Consider the following 15,000-nt stretch of genomic DNA (forward strand, 5'->3'; position numbering starts at 1 on the left):
AAATACTATCGTTCTGGTGATGGTAGTCCTGAGAAGGACTGTTTGAGGTGACATTGACTGACGTTTCCACAACCTGGAAGGTTCGAAGTCATCTTCAGAGTCAAGTAATTTGTGTAACGTTGGTAGATACTGTAAAAACTCCGGTCGTGGATGTCATTGGTCAACTTATTCGTGATGTTATAGGTCGACTGTCAGTTGAGCCTAGATGTAATTGGCCGCGAAGACTAAACAGTGATTGCTGCATTTCGATCCGTCTGTATGTCTAAGGTCTGTACGTGTATTCTAGACTGCGTCGGGCTGTAGTGTGATAGAGTGAATCAGTGTGTTGTTTGTCTGTTGTTGATGACGTCGATAATTCTTTTGTAGTAACTTTGTAAGCAGTATTTTCTTTGTCACTGCGTGGTCGTAATAAGGCAATATATTCTCCATTTTTATTGTAGGAAACAATCGCCTAACCGATGCATCAGTGAAGGTGTTATCCAAGAGCTGTCCGATGTTAGACCATATTTACCTCGTAGATTGTCCGAGAATAACAGATCTCGCTCTCAAGGCCTTAACCGCCTTTAAGCATCTCAATGTCGTGAACGTTGCCGATTGTGTCAGGTTTGTGAAAATAATCCTAATCTGAAGGGCAGTATAGCTTTTAAGCAACCTGGTCCCCGGCTGGGTTGGCTTTTTGAGAGCTGTGCTGCAGGGGAAAGTGACTCGATTGATGCACACTCTCACCCTCCTCCCCCACCCCTCTCCTCTACCCCTCCCTTCCACCCTTCCCCTCCACATTTGTGTCAAGAAAGGGACGGAATCAGAAGCAGGCTCATCAGTTTAAGCGAAACGAAATGCCCCTTTGCGACATTAGAATTATGATTTGCTGAAAAGTTACTATATTTTTTTTTATCAGGATACAAGACACTGGAGTGAGGCAGATTGTTGAAGGACCTTCTGGCGCCAAGATAAAAGAACTCAATTTAACTAATTGTGTACGAGTCAGTGACGTCACTTTGCTAAGAATAGCCCAAAGGTTGGTACAGTGACCAAACATTCTACAAGAAAACTAAGCTGCACGAACGCGCGCGATCGTGTCTTGTTTCTTCACGCTCGCATATTTCCTTCGTATTACCATCCGGCCCTCCTTGTGGCTAAGGAATATTACTGGGACTTACCGCTCCGTTATTTTTCAGGTGTCATAACCTCGTCTACGCTAGTTTCTGTTACTGTGAACACGTTACCGACGCTGGTGTGGAGCTTCTTGGTACCCTCCCTTCCCTGGTGTCCCTTGATTTGTCAGGGTGTAATATTCAGGATCAGGGAGTGGCGGCTCTGGGTAACAACCCAAGGTTCCGTGATATTACACTTGCTGAATGTCCAAACATCACTGACCTTGGACTGCAGGTGAGGTCAAGTAATGCAACACCCGAGTGACTTACCAATTTAGTTACCAGTCTCTCTCTTTCTTTTTCCAACGGAAAGACTGAGGAGAGGATGCTGGAAGCGTAACTCTTTCGCCTGTTGACGTCGGTTTTGTGCTCACATGAGTTAATAGTCGCCGAATAAAAGTCTCCGTGTTTTTTTTTTTTTTTCAGAAAATGTGCCAACAATGTAGACTTCTAGAGAACTTCAATGTCTCCCAATGCAAGGTAAAGTCAACACAGCTTTTTCTTAGTGTTTTCGTTGTTTGGCGTCCGTGAGTCGGGAATGGTGCATTGCGTCATTCTTGGTTTGAGTTCCACACACAGGGGCCGTGGAGTTCGTTTGAAAGTGGGGGGGAGGGGAGGCTGCGTTTTGGTATGGATCACGGAAGGGTGAGGGGAGTTGGGGAGTGGGGAGAGGTTTGGGAGAAGACAACACCATAGGAAAAAAAGTGGGGTGCTATCGCCCTCCCCCCCCCCCCTTCGTTGCGCCCTCTCCGTGGCCCTGACATAGTAATTGCGACTTACCTAGAAAAACTATGCAAGCAAGCTATCCTTCATATGGAAGCAAAGGAACACGGAACAATTGACGCAAATGAAGACCCATAGCTGTTTGTTTCTAAGGAAAATAATGTGATGATATTTCTTTTTCAACAATTTGGTAACCATCTTAAAGTTTCAATAATAAACTTGATCACTTGTTAACTTTTACTCCTGAAGGGACTGACAGATAATGCCATTAAAAACCTCGCGTTCTGCTGTCGATTGCTGCGGACTTTAAACCTTGCTGGATGCAATAAGGTGAGAAACTGAGAATGCGGTCAATTACTTTTTAAGGTTGCTCTACTGGTCAGGGAGCAGGATAGCTGGATTACCAGCCGCAGTTTCGGGAAATGAGCCGGCATTCCCCCCCACACCCCATCGCTCCGAGTGAGCGACGGAAATCGAGCTTAGGAGCTCAGGCTTTCATGTGGATTTTCCGGGTAAATTGCTAGTCTAACCACCATCCTAATTCGTTGGTAGGCCCAATTTACATAGTTCTCGTATATAAGAAAAAGGCAACATTTATTTTTCTGTAGATAAATAAACGGATATTAGGCCATATCCGAGTTGCTGTTTGTCTCTGGTTTATAACGAGTCTAAGTGCTAAACCGTTTAAATTTTTGTGAGTTTGATTCGGATGAAAATACACCACTCGTTTTCATATGAATGGTTGTGCACCGGGACTCGCTTTGAAACTGAGTTAAACAGCAACTCGGAAATGGGCTATTTCATTCGTTTGTATAATTAAAATATGTATTCAATAACCTTACACTCTGCGGTTTCTCTGCAGTTAACAGATTCAAGTCTTCAGTATTTATCAGGGGTATGTCACTATATTGAATCCCTGGACCTTTCTGGCTGCATTCAAATCACGTAAGTGAGAATTTAGTTTTTCCCGATTAAGTGCAAGAAACTTTGATTGCGGAGTAGCTCCCAACATCAGTTGCTTTATAGCTCAGTCGGTGGGAGCGTCGCACTGGCATCGCGAGATCACGGACGGGTTCAAACCCCGTTGAAGTCCCGAATTTTCGGGTCTTCAGTGAACGGGCTTCAGGATTGGCCAAAAGAACAATAGAACGAACAAAGATTACAACGGATTTAGCACAGAAAACAATAGGAAGTACGACACTATACGGCCAATGAAATATGGTTTTCAACAAGACGTACGACCCTACCCGGCGGTAGGTAAATTTTCAGGCTTCTCTGCGCAATTGCTAAAATTGCGTTTATAAATGCGAGGATCATAACTACACTTGATTGAACATTTATTGACACAGACATTTGTCCTAATCGCTGTATTTGTTGAATATCCCGTCGTTTGTCAGTGTAGCCCAAGCAGTTTGACGGTTGGTTATCGCTCGAATGTTCACTCCAACTTTTCGAGTCTGTTGTCATTCAGCGATAGTTCATACGAGATATTGATGTTAATTCGACTGTTTGATTCCTTTTAGGAGAGTTCTGTGTGACGGTCGTGTAAAATATATAAGCATCGTATCTAATAGGAAATCCGTCGTTTCGACTCCTTTAGAAAGAATCTGCTGCACAGTCCCGTGAAATACATCGTCTCTTTTTGATAGAGTATCGTAGAACTTAACCAGATGATTACTTCCGCGGATTAAATCAGACGCAGTGTGCGAAACGAGCGAGACAAATATCTAACGCCAACGCTCTGCGCGGGAAAACGTGTGCAAGCAAATCGCTCATTGGTTGAAATGCGGCGCGAGGTTTTTAAACAGATTACCACCACGTATTAATAAAACTAAGGAAGTCACGTTAAGTACTTTTTACGCTCAATGTTAACAGTCATTTCTTGACGTTTTAATATGATTTTAATTTCAGAGACAAATCACTGCGATACTTGAGGAAAGGCTGCAAGCAGCTGTCATCTTTAACTATACTCTACTGTAGAAACATCACCAAGGCAGCGGTACAGAAGCTTCAAACAAAATGTGAGCATGTGCTGTACAATGCTGACGATCCATCGTCGCTGCTTGGCTTCTAATTGACCAGCTGGCCGACAAGACACTCAGATTGGCCCCATTCTGCAACTCGGAAGTAGCGCTATGACGTCCGGGCAAAGGAGAATAGTTACATATTTCGTTTTCTAAGCTCTGAAAATTCTTAAATTAAAGTCCGATGTCCCGCTAGTGGAGGAAACAAGTTGTTAATGATACCTTATCAGTTTTAGAGGACAAATTTGGTGTAAATGTGAAATAGAATATTTTTTAAACTCATTCATTTTGGCAACAGGAGAAAGAGCTGACTTGCCACAATTGTGTTAATTTTATACGGAGGCAGGTCGCATGTAAAATATATTTTTGAGAAAATATAAAATAAAGATATGTTTACACACCCCAGAGCCCTTGGCTTTTGTTTTTGTACGTAGAGGCTATGGACATTTTTTTCAGTCGTGACAAAATAATCCATGTCTTCACAATTTCTGATTATTTTACACCTCACTCAGGCTGCTCCACTTCCCTGTAATCACGAATTCTACACTCTTTACTAGAAAAACCTTCTATCTGGTCGAACTCAAACCGCAATGTTCATCTCTTCACATCACCTCCTTCACCACTACGAAGTAATACAGAAATAATGATTTGTTTATGAATGAGCATTGTGACATATTCACTGGATAAAGATGTGCGACCTTTGAGCAACAAATGGGGTCAGATGAATCACTATAAATTAAATAGGTACCATTTGTGAAGTGCTATTAATGCTTTACTCAAACAACTGAAACATGGGGTATTTTATTCCTGTGTTTGAACCATTATCAATGTATGTCATTTGTATCACATCACAAGTTTCTCAATTTCTAGTTCTTTTCATGTATGCATTATATGCTGCTTCCTTGAAGTCAACAGCAGCCTTCAGTGGGTCTGCAGCCTGATAGATTCCTCTTCCGACAATTACAACATCACTTCCTTTGTTAATGATTACTTCAGTAGGGGTGAGGTACTGTTGACCAAGAGCATCACCTCCTGTGCGAAGCTGTACTCCAGGGGTCATGTGTACAAACTGAGGATCATCAAGTAAACAGGACTGGCTAATAAAGCCTACGACAAAGTCTTTGTGATTCTTGGCCATTTCCACCACTCTTGTGGTGTATTCTCCAGTGGCTAGGCTTCCTGCCGAGCTCATCTCAGCAATCAACAGACATGCTCTGCCAAGTGGGGTGCCTATCTCTTTAAGGCCCTTAACAACTCCATCTCCAGGGACGGCATGTGCGTTGACCAGATCAGCCCAATCAGCAATGTGATACAACCCTTTGCTGAACTGATTCTTCACAGTGTTTCCAATGTCAGCAAATTTCCTGTCTTCAAAGATGACAAAGTTGTGTTTTTCTGCGAGCTGTTGAAGCGACTGGGTGAAGGATGGTGTAAAATCTTCCAAAATATCAACATGTGTCTTGACAATGCAAACGTGCGGTCCCACTTTTTCCACTAGGCTCAAAACTTCCCCACTAGTGGTGAAGTCAACGGAGACAGCAAGATTGGATTTCTTCTCTGAAATAATCTGAAACAACCTCTTAGTGAGCGGATGGGTTGCAATTATCGCTCTTTCTTCAAAACTACGTTTGCTTCCGGGTTTTTCCAGTTCCTTGCGTGTCAAAGACGAAGGCTGGAACTTATTCGCGGAAAGAAACTTGCGTACTTTTTCTGCCATTTCTGGATCGACTTTCCCCTTTCTGCACAACAATTCAATTACTTCTGGAAGCGTTAGAAGGCTGTGGAGACTTATCCCTTGGTACTTGAGCATCTCTTTACCACCCTGAAAGCGATCTAACAACACTACTGCGTCTGTAACACGCAGATCCGCTGAGGAAAGTGCTTCAACAGTTTCCAAAACACTTGAACCACTCGTCACGACATCTTCAATCACTAGGCATTTGCTTCCTGCCGCAAACACCCCTTCTATCAGCCGTTTCGTTCCATATGCCTTGGCCTCCTTTCTCCTCATTACCATAGGGATATTGTGCGTCACAGAAATGCACGAAGCAATGGGTAAAGCGGTATATGGAACGCCGCAGATGACAGAAAAATCCGCCTTGGAGTCGGAAGCAGTATTCCACAGCATGGCACTTACTTGCCTCATTATTTCAGGATGTGACACGATCACCCGAAAGTCTACATAAACTGGGGACTGTGTACCACTCTTCAGGATAAAATCACCAAACTTTATGGCCTCAATCTGGAACAACTTTTCCACCAGTTCACTCTTCTCTTCAGACGCCATGTTTGATTAGCACGTGGCTGAGTAAAGAATAGATTCTCATACATGGACATCCTACATGGCCCACCGACAGATGTATCGCTGGCTCAGTATGACCGCCATATTGAAAAGGTTTGAAAGTTGTTGTAAACCATACAAACAAAGTGCCAGGTTGTTTTGAGAAAAACTTATCCCCGATGCCTTTACCTCCAGCACTTCAAGCGCGTCTTGCAAAGAGAGGAATAATACAGAATGGTAAGGTTACTGAAATAGTGTTTCTTCGGTCCAATCCGGTCACAAAAAATTATTATGAGGTTAATAATTGGCAAGCTGCAGCTTGCAAATTAGACGGACTATTTATGCACTAAAAATGGTATATATTTCCTTTATTCAGTATAAACAAACAAACAAACTCGGCTATTGTGCTACACTCTTTCAAGTGATAGATTCTTAATTACTCAGTGATAAAAATTTCCAGCAGTAAGACTTTAGCAATATTAAAGCTTCTGCTGTACTCGGACAATGTTTACAACTTATAGTCATCTCACAACAAGAACGATCTCCAAAAAATGGACGCAATCTTAATTTATTCTTATTCAACACTACATGTATCCAATCAGATGCCACGTAAATCTATATTTGGTGCTTGTGGGATTACCTACACACGTTTAAAACTGTATATGTCAATCAATTACCAGTTGTCACTCTTTTGGCATCCTCGCAATAATGTGGTTTATGTTTTAGTTAACAGTTCATAGTCACACAGATGAATATAGTTTTTGTTTTTGTTTTGCCCATGTTGATTTTGTTGGTAGACAAGGAAAAACTTAATGGATCACCAAAAGTTGATGGACCAGTTAAAGGTTGTCCCAATACAGTCAACCCTTATCACACATGTGTGGAATATTGTCGGAAGCGATATGGAGAAAATGCTGTACCTCAACCACCAAAGGTGAGGGATAATTTGCCAATATTAATCAAAGACAATCAGTTATTTCTTGTTTGTCTCATGGTGATGTTTGGACTGCTACTGCTGATCTTTATCAGTCAATGAGGTTACCTGGTTACACATTGCCTATAACACAGAATGCTTTTCCTGATACCAGTATGCAGGTACAACATCACATTTAGCATCTCAAGTGACCTCTGTGAGACCAAGGAATTGTCCATTCTTAGACTGATTAAAATCTGTTTATTGTCACTTCCAGGAGGAAAAGGGTTAAAGGGGACACTGAATCACCCCTTAATGACAATTAAAATAGTCTGTCTTTCTTAGGAAGGTAATGGTTATAAAATGGTTGTTAAATCCAGTTACATACTGTAAGGGCAACATTTAAAGCTTGTGTAGGCAGGTCCTACTGTTCAATTATTATATTTTGATCTCATCTGCTTGTACAATCCATGTATAAAGGACTGGTTTTACATCACCCTAATTTTGAACAGCAAGCATCTACTGGATTCAACCCTTTCATGAGAGAATGGGATCTGTTGTCCTTATTAGAGAAGATGAGCTATTTAGTATTTGTGTCATTATCAAGCTACATGTAGAACATTTCCAACATGGTTGTATAATGTCCAAAGAACTGAGCTAACCAGTTGGCAGAAAAAAATGAGAATTTTGTTTTTTTCAGGATTATAATACAGTGCCTTTACCAGTAGGATGGTATCTAGTACCAGATCCTAGTAGGTAAGTGGTTAACTTTCCAGTAGAAATTGTATTAATCAATTATACACAAGCCAAGACAGAAAAAACTGGAATTCTCTTGTCGGCTTTTTATTAAACCAAAACTGGTTGCCTAGTAGTCAGGTTGTAGATTATACTCCTGGGTGGGATGCTTGAGCTGTGTCGTTGCTGTACTTGCAACAGCGATTAGCGTTGAAAGTTATTATTGTTATTGTTATTAGGGAGCTTGTCCATTAAAGTAGTCGTGTGTGAAATGTTGAGTAAGGTGTCATTCTTGGAATTTTGATTTAGGAGATTGTAGATTTTCATTTTAAACCGAGCAAAGAACTATAAAGTATTCAATCATAATCATAATCATAATCATAATCATAATCATAATCATAATCATAATCATAATAATAATAATAATAATGTGTTTATTCACTCTTTGGTAGCATTTACTAAATTACAAGATGGGTCAGTAACTAGAAAATGCATAATAGCACGAGATTGTAAAACTTACAAGGACAAAAATAACGGTTACCCATACTTGAAAGTAATAAACCTATCAGTGCGCAGAAGTCTGTTGTTGTTGACGCACTGCCTAGCTGTACCCGAGCGGAGACCGTATCCATGGCTGATAAGGACTCAGACAAACTCAAAATGCTTTTGGATTCTATGAAACGTAGTGGAAGACTTTATTCTCCTATTTTCCTTTCTTGAAAGTGGAAGCAGTTATTATTGGAACACAATAACCAATCAAGTATCTTGGCGTCATCCATTGGGTAAGCAGATGCAAAAAAATTGTTTTGTTTGAAAATTGCTGGTTTTAGCAGTTAGCGCTCTGTTAACTAATACAGATGTTTACTTTTTAGATCCAACTGCCGAAGTAACACTTCCAGCATCTGTTGTCAACAGTAAAAAAGGTACTGGCAACTGAAATTCTTCATTGTCCAAACTTCTACCAGATTTTAATTATTGATTTGCATTGCTTGGAGTTCAAATCTGGACCTGATCACTAATAGGAAATTTTTTTTCCTCAGTACTTTTCAACATTCTGTAAAAAGACAACCAGTTGCCTCTAGTTTTCTCCTGCTTTAATAATGATAGTAAATTTAATTAATGGGGTTTTTGACCGAGTTTAACCCATTTACACCTCAAATGCCCTAGGATGCTCACCATTGACATGTACAAGTAAAATCATCTGGCATTAGACAGAGTAAAATCCATTATGGTAAGTGTCACTCTTAGGTGTCAATGGGATGATAACTTTATTTCAGATTGACACTGAAATAAAGTTATTATTATTATTTTTTATTTATTTATTTATTTATTTATTTTTATTAAGTGTCTAATCTAGCATTGGGTTACTAAGTGGGGACAGTATATATTGAAATCAAATCAAACTTTGGTTTTTTGAGTAAAAGGGAAATCGGAGTACCCGGAAAAAAAAAACCTCTCGGAGCAGAGTACAGAACCAACAAACTCAATCCACATGCGTCCCCGAGTCTGGGAATTGAACTCAGGCCAAATTGTTGTAAGGCAAGTGCTCTCAGTACTGTGCCAGCCCTTTGCCAGTTGAGCAAAACTGGACTGGATGATCATTTTCATTGCAGAATCTGATGTGCTGCCCAACAGAGAAATCCTCGCCCCACCTGGAGTAGATACGGAACATGAAAAAGAGCAAGTTTTAAGTATTGGCAAACATCCAAGTCTTGTGAAGGTAAGAAACTGAAGCAGGGGAAACTGAACATCTAGTTCTTGCATGTACATTGAACAAGGGCGCTGTGTTTTCCGATTTAACCAGAAGCACTTGACATTGAAGCGTGTAATTTGCACCATCTAGTGTTTCCTTGGAACAAAGCTGGAGATTTTAGGACACCAAATATGGACAAAAATAAGATCAAAGATGCACGCGCAGCAAAATGCATGAGCTACATTACGTTCAAATAAGGAAATTTTTAAACTCCAAAAAACCCCAGCTCTGAACCAGAGTTCAACGCTTCAAGCTGATGAGCTTCTGATTTATTAACATACCAGTATATTCATTGTTCAAGGGTTCGCAAAAAAGACAAGAAGCCGCAGGAAAAAGAAAGCAAGACAAAGGTAATATACACTAAGCAGGTTTAAAATGATGAAAAATTTTGCGGTAACTCACATTTGTCTCATATCATCAAAGCTACCATTCCTTTCTGATCTCTACTTCTTTTCAAGTCAAACGCAGTCAACCCTGTCTCCCACATCTTCAAATTCAAACGATTCTCAGTTGATTCTTGTATAGAAACATTTATCATAGATTCAACTACAGTTCCTCAATTTGTCATGCACTCATTAAGGTTTAGTTGTTCAAAGGGTGGATAGCGCTATCCACTGAATAACTCAATTGGTTTTGCTGGAATATATCTGCTGGATAGTGATTTATGCAGTGAAGAGTGCTATCCACCTTTTGAACAACCAAGGTCAGCTCTTTACATTTTCGCAATAGTAACTTGTCACTTCCATATTTTCCTTTACCCCTGAATTTACTCATTCTGTGGCCACGCCGCACCGTCTCACTGAATTAAGGACGGTGCCTACTAATTCAAAGATATTTTTGCCCCAGTTTATGATTATGCAGGAAATGTAGATCTTAAAAAGTGTTATTGAAATCCAAAAAGAAAATTGGGGGTAACCACGCATTTTTCAAAGATGATTTATGAATAATTTTTGTAAAAAGCTATAAAATACAAAGCCATGTATGGCGTTCTTTCTCAAATTGAAGCTTATTTATCTCTCAAAAGTCCATGGTTACACCCAATTTTCTTTTTGGATACCAAGAGTACTTAAACTAAGATCTACTTTCTCCAGATATTTTTAAAGCGCGCAAAAATATCCTTGTATTAGTAAGCATCACCGATAGGAAATTTGAGTATCTCGAGATGTGCAGATCGTATGCGCAATAACAATAGTAGGCACTGTCCTTAACTGTGGTTGTTCTGTCGGTGAGAGCAAGCGCTTAAAACCGAAAAAAAAAAGATAAATCAAAACGGCTTAGAATGTTTTTGTTTTCTCTCTTGTTTGTAGAAATAAGAGCTGAGAAGCGAAGAAAATCGGAGGAAGTGGATCCCATGGACCCAGCCGCATATTCCGATGCTCCAAAGTATGATTAATTGTTTTGTAAATAAAACTCAGTGTGTGGTTTTCAGGAGACTGTAACCAATTGCAAGAGACGAGGATAGTCAAATGAGCCAATCAGAACGTAAAGCTAATTTTCGCGGGAAAACGCGCGTGCAAATCGTCATTGGTTTCGGTTTTGCTTCTTATACAAATGTAGATGGTTTTCAATCACGTGATTAGACGGCCATTTTGGTGCACAAAACAATAGCAAGTTATGGCTCATGTTTTGCGTTATAATAGAGTCAAATTTCCAAAAAACTTTTTTCTGTATTGTTCTGCACACTAACATGGCTGCTGTGACGTCAGGTGAAAACCATCTACTGTTTTAAAAAAGAGGCGGGGAGCGAAGTTTTTGTACCAATTGCTTAGTAAAGCAAAGATGGTACTTTGTATAATAAGTGATTGTTCTCACCTCTGGTCTATCAGAAGACAGACCCATAGCCAACGTCATCAAAAGCTTTTAATTCATTATTATTTATAACAAATAGCTTCCATGATACCGTGCGTCTGTTCAGTAAAAGATCACAGAAGACGTCAAAATGTGGTAAGAACATCAGGGACAAACTGGGCTATCGCCTCGTGTGCCACCTTTTTTGTTCTTACCACATTTTGACGTAAACAGAACAACGGCAACATGGAATCTATTTGTTAATTCAACACGACGTGTTTTCCTTGATGGACAAGGAGAAGAGCGTTTTTGGGCCAAGGTTGTTAATACTCGCCTCCCAACGAACCTTCACGTATTGGACCACTTGTCCTCATTTCGTTTTTACCATTTGTGATTGGCTTAAAAATCTTGCGAGACATCCTCTGGCAATCGGAGGCAAAACAAACCCGATTGTGACTTGCACGAACGCGTTTTCCCGAGTTCGGCTTTTCCCGCCTTTAGTGCCGGTTGCTGTTTATTTTCTTTGCGTTCCGATTGGCTCATTTGATCAAGTGTGCCTGTTGCGATTGCCCAAAGCAATTACTTCTGTTTTGGCTTTACGGAACTCGATTGAGAACTTCTCTCTTTGTTTTACAGAGGGACATGGACAACGGGGCTGTTGAAGAAAGGAGAAGCCAAGACCGGAGTGGACACCACAGCGAATGGACCATTGTTCCAAATGAGGCCTTACCCGAGTCCCGGGGCAGTCCTGCGGGCAAATCAACAACTAGCACAGAAATCAGTGATCGAAACGGGCGAATAAAGGGACATTAGAGAGACTTGGCATCGTGTTCACCAGAATTGGCGAACGGCAGGTTACTGCTTGTCAGAAAAGCACGAAAAGTCTCTTAGGGAAGGTTTTTTCCTCTCTTTTGAGAAGTTGCATGATAGAGCGAGTACCAAAGTAATTACTTCGACCAATCACAGCAGGTGCAAACAGCACAATGAACCAATCCAAATTCGTAGCAATTCCATGTAACTTGCTCAATGCGCGGGAAAAATCGCGCGTGCAAGTCGCGATTGGATATGGTTTTCCCAAGGTTTTCCTTCTCGTTGGTTGATAAAATGGCGCGAGATTTTTAAACCAATCACTAAGCGTAGAAATTGCAATCGCGTATTTACTTCCGACGGTCATTTGAAAACTGCTCTATCTGTAACTAAAAATCAATGAATTAGCTAAAACTAGTCACTTTTCTTTGAATTTTGGCAAAACGCAAAAATTCACCGAAAAGACGATGCTAAATCTCTCTATCAACAGTTGGGAATATATGCAAATACATTAAGTCCAAGAAAACGAGCTAACACCGAGACTGACACGAATGATATGAAGTGTTTGTATGCGAAGTTTTCCCTTCTTGCTCATTGTGCAGAAGTTGAAGTTATTAGTCGAATTTTAAGAAAGCTGAAAGAAGGGAAGATTTTTTGAAATCCTTTTCTTGGAAACTAAAATTTGGAAGATTGAAACGGACAAACACTGCAAGCAGTGAAAGACCTAGAACGCTAAAACAGTACTTTTTTAAAATTAAGCCGGAAGCTTCCTTTTCTTGAGCGAGGTAGTAAGCTAAAACGGCGAAAGTGTGGTTGTTTTCAATTTTAAGAGTTGAAATACGTCGTTTTTCAGGTGAATGGACAAAGTAACAGTTGAGTCATTTCACAAGGAAAATCTCACATTACACAAATTGACAGATTTTATCAAAATACTGAGCTGTAACTGTATGAGACCGGTACGTCGTGAAGAAAACAATGTGTAAAACTTGCTATAATTTGTTGTCGTGGTTGCTTAATGGCTGCAAAACCAGCTCCTAGTATCTCTTCCTTCGCAAGTATTACAACAGGGTAGCTCTTATTGAAAATCTCCCAAACATCAATTTTTCTTCATTTCGCATAAGTCAAATTTGAGCGCCATAAGAATACATTTCTCGTCAATTCTTTTCGATTTTGCGTTGAACAAGTCAGGAAATTGGCGGTTGCTTGTCCCACGGCCGAGCCAGTGAGAAACATGGATCATCCCGAAGAAGACGTCACTAAGTGCTGCAGTTTATGCATCCTCGGAGAAAAAGGGCGAAAAAAGGCGACGAGAGTTTTCTTTTTTCCCCTTCATGACAATTTTCGTCGCCTTTTCTCCTTTCCCGACTGACTGCTCCTGGGTCTCCGACGATGCAATTTGTGACGTCAGCTGGGGATGTACCCATGCCCCTTGCTACTCCCTCGACAAAGTCTCAGACAATCCCCATTTTGGACGGTTTTCAAAAACATTGTAAGCTATTTTCCTATCCGTTTTTTTGGATGCTGATTAGGGGATGGTACGACTTAAGTTTCCTTTACAATTTTGCCTTCAAAATCGTCCATTTCTGACAATTTCCCAATAGCCCACCCTTTGCCAAATCTCGTTACAAACGTATTTTGAAAGCGTTTGAGAAACTTGCCAACTCTCCAATTCTAGGCCGTTTTGTAGCGATTTTTTGCATGGGTAATCACGTGATTTCGAGTGCAGCTTGGAATAAATAAGCACGAGTAAACTGAACAAAATTGCACTTGTATTTGCCCCTGGGCATCCCATAATAGCTATTTGAAACAACAGAAATCAAAATGGCCGCCGCATCTGCAAAAAGATCTAGTTGTAATCTTTGAAAATTTATAAGTGCTTATTTATTCCAAATTGCACGACAAAAACCATGTGATTACTTATTGATAATATACATGCAAACATTTAGGATGTTTAAACAGAAGCAACGCACGCGTATCACGCGAAGATCGCGCCATCGAGGGCTCGCATTTGATTGGCTATCTCTGACTTTGTCTGCTCGTTGACCAATCAGAGTGCTTGGTTTATTACTTCTTTTTGCACTGAATTACCTCTTTTTCGCTTCTTTTTTATACTGTTACCTGAAAACTGCATTTCTCTTAGCCAATCATAATGGAGTGTTTTTTTCATGTATATTATTACGTAAACAAACGTGTGGAAAATGTTGTAAATTTTTTAATGCTCAGCAACAACCTTGTGGCGTAATGACAGATTTTTTTGTCAAAGCAGTATTTTTATTTATGTGAATCATTTGTTACAAATCATTTTATTTATCTGATTAACTTTTACCCAAAAATTTATTTTATTGATTTATTCCGTATCATTTTTTTTGGTTTTGCTAATCTGTGTCTTGCTTGACTTGGAATCATCACAGGATCTTGTTGTTTTCACTTCCATTTGTTCTGCATGAGACTCTTTAAGGCTATCTTTAGGTTTCTTATTAGAGCTTGGGCCCTTGAGGTTCCTCCGCTCTGAGCTCCTTCTCCAATGTATCCCATTGGGTCAATGATGTAACCATAGACGTCGACACAGACCTTTCCCTGGTTATCCGTCTCGGACCAGTTTTTCAGATCCTTGCCATACCAGATTCACAATTCCATGTGCCTCTCGACGTACAGGGGATACTCGAAGTTTGAAAAGACCAGTTCGTCGGTATGTTTCTCATCGACCATAGACATGTTGTACCACATACCCGCGCAATGCTCGATAAACCGTTTCAACGGGAAAATGACGTTGTTGTGTTTGTCTGCGATCACCACGTTCAGCGGATAATTCTTAAAGGTGC

At 40.3% G+C, this 15,000-nt stretch overlaps 2 protein-coding genes and 2 pseudogenes across 2 annotated transcripts in view; 2 read left to right on the forward strand and 2 right to left on the reverse strand.

Moving 5' to 3' along the window:
- Positions 1-4,308, forward strand: part of LOC138056594 (F-box and leucine-rich repeat protein 13-like) — a 20,482-nt gene extending 16,174 nt beyond the window's left edge. Inside the window, exons 17-23 of the mRNA XM_068902432.1 lie at positions 441-603; positions 899-1,018; positions 1,179-1,389; positions 1,581-1,634; positions 2,127-2,207; positions 2,740-2,822; positions 3,789-4,308. Coding sequence (XP_068758533.1) covers positions 441-603; positions 899-1,018; positions 1,179-1,389; positions 1,581-1,634; positions 2,127-2,207; positions 2,740-2,822; positions 3,789-3,951 — 875 coding nt within the window. The 3' untranslated portion in view covers positions 3,952-4,308. The remainder of the gene's footprint in view (positions 1-440; positions 604-898; positions 1,019-1,178; positions 1,390-1,580; positions 1,635-2,126; positions 2,208-2,739; positions 2,823-3,788) is intronic.
- LOC138056596 (uridine 5'-monophosphate synthase pseudogene) lies at positions 4,253-6,201 on the reverse strand (annotated as a pseudogene).
- Positions 6,202-6,276: 75 nt separating this feature from the next.
- Positions 6,277-13,173, forward strand: LOC138056598 (polyglutamine-binding protein 1-like). The gene is made up of 9 exons (XM_068902436.1): positions 6,277-6,419; positions 6,980-7,116; positions 7,796-7,851; positions 8,554-8,612; positions 8,703-8,753; positions 9,444-9,550; positions 9,885-9,933; positions 10,891-10,966; positions 12,008-13,173. The coding sequence occupies exons 1-9, from the start codon at positions 6,362-6,364 to the stop codon at positions 12,171-12,173; spliced, it is 759 nt and encodes a 252-aa protein (XP_068758537.1). The 5' UTR covers positions 6,277-6,361; the 3' UTR covers positions 12,174-13,173.
- A 1,429-nt stretch (positions 13,174-14,602) lies between these two features.
- LOC138057370 (uncharacterized) overlaps positions 14,603-15,000 on the reverse strand; it is a 618-nt pseudogene continuing 220 nt past the window's right edge.

This window comes from Montipora capricornis, chromosome 7 (assembly GCF_036669925.1).
Source record: "Montipora capricornis isolate CH-2021 chromosome 7, ASM3666992v2, whole genome shotgun sequence".
Classification (NCBI taxonomy): domain Eukaryota; kingdom Metazoa; phylum Cnidaria; class Anthozoa; order Scleractinia; family Acroporidae; genus Montipora; species Montipora capricornis.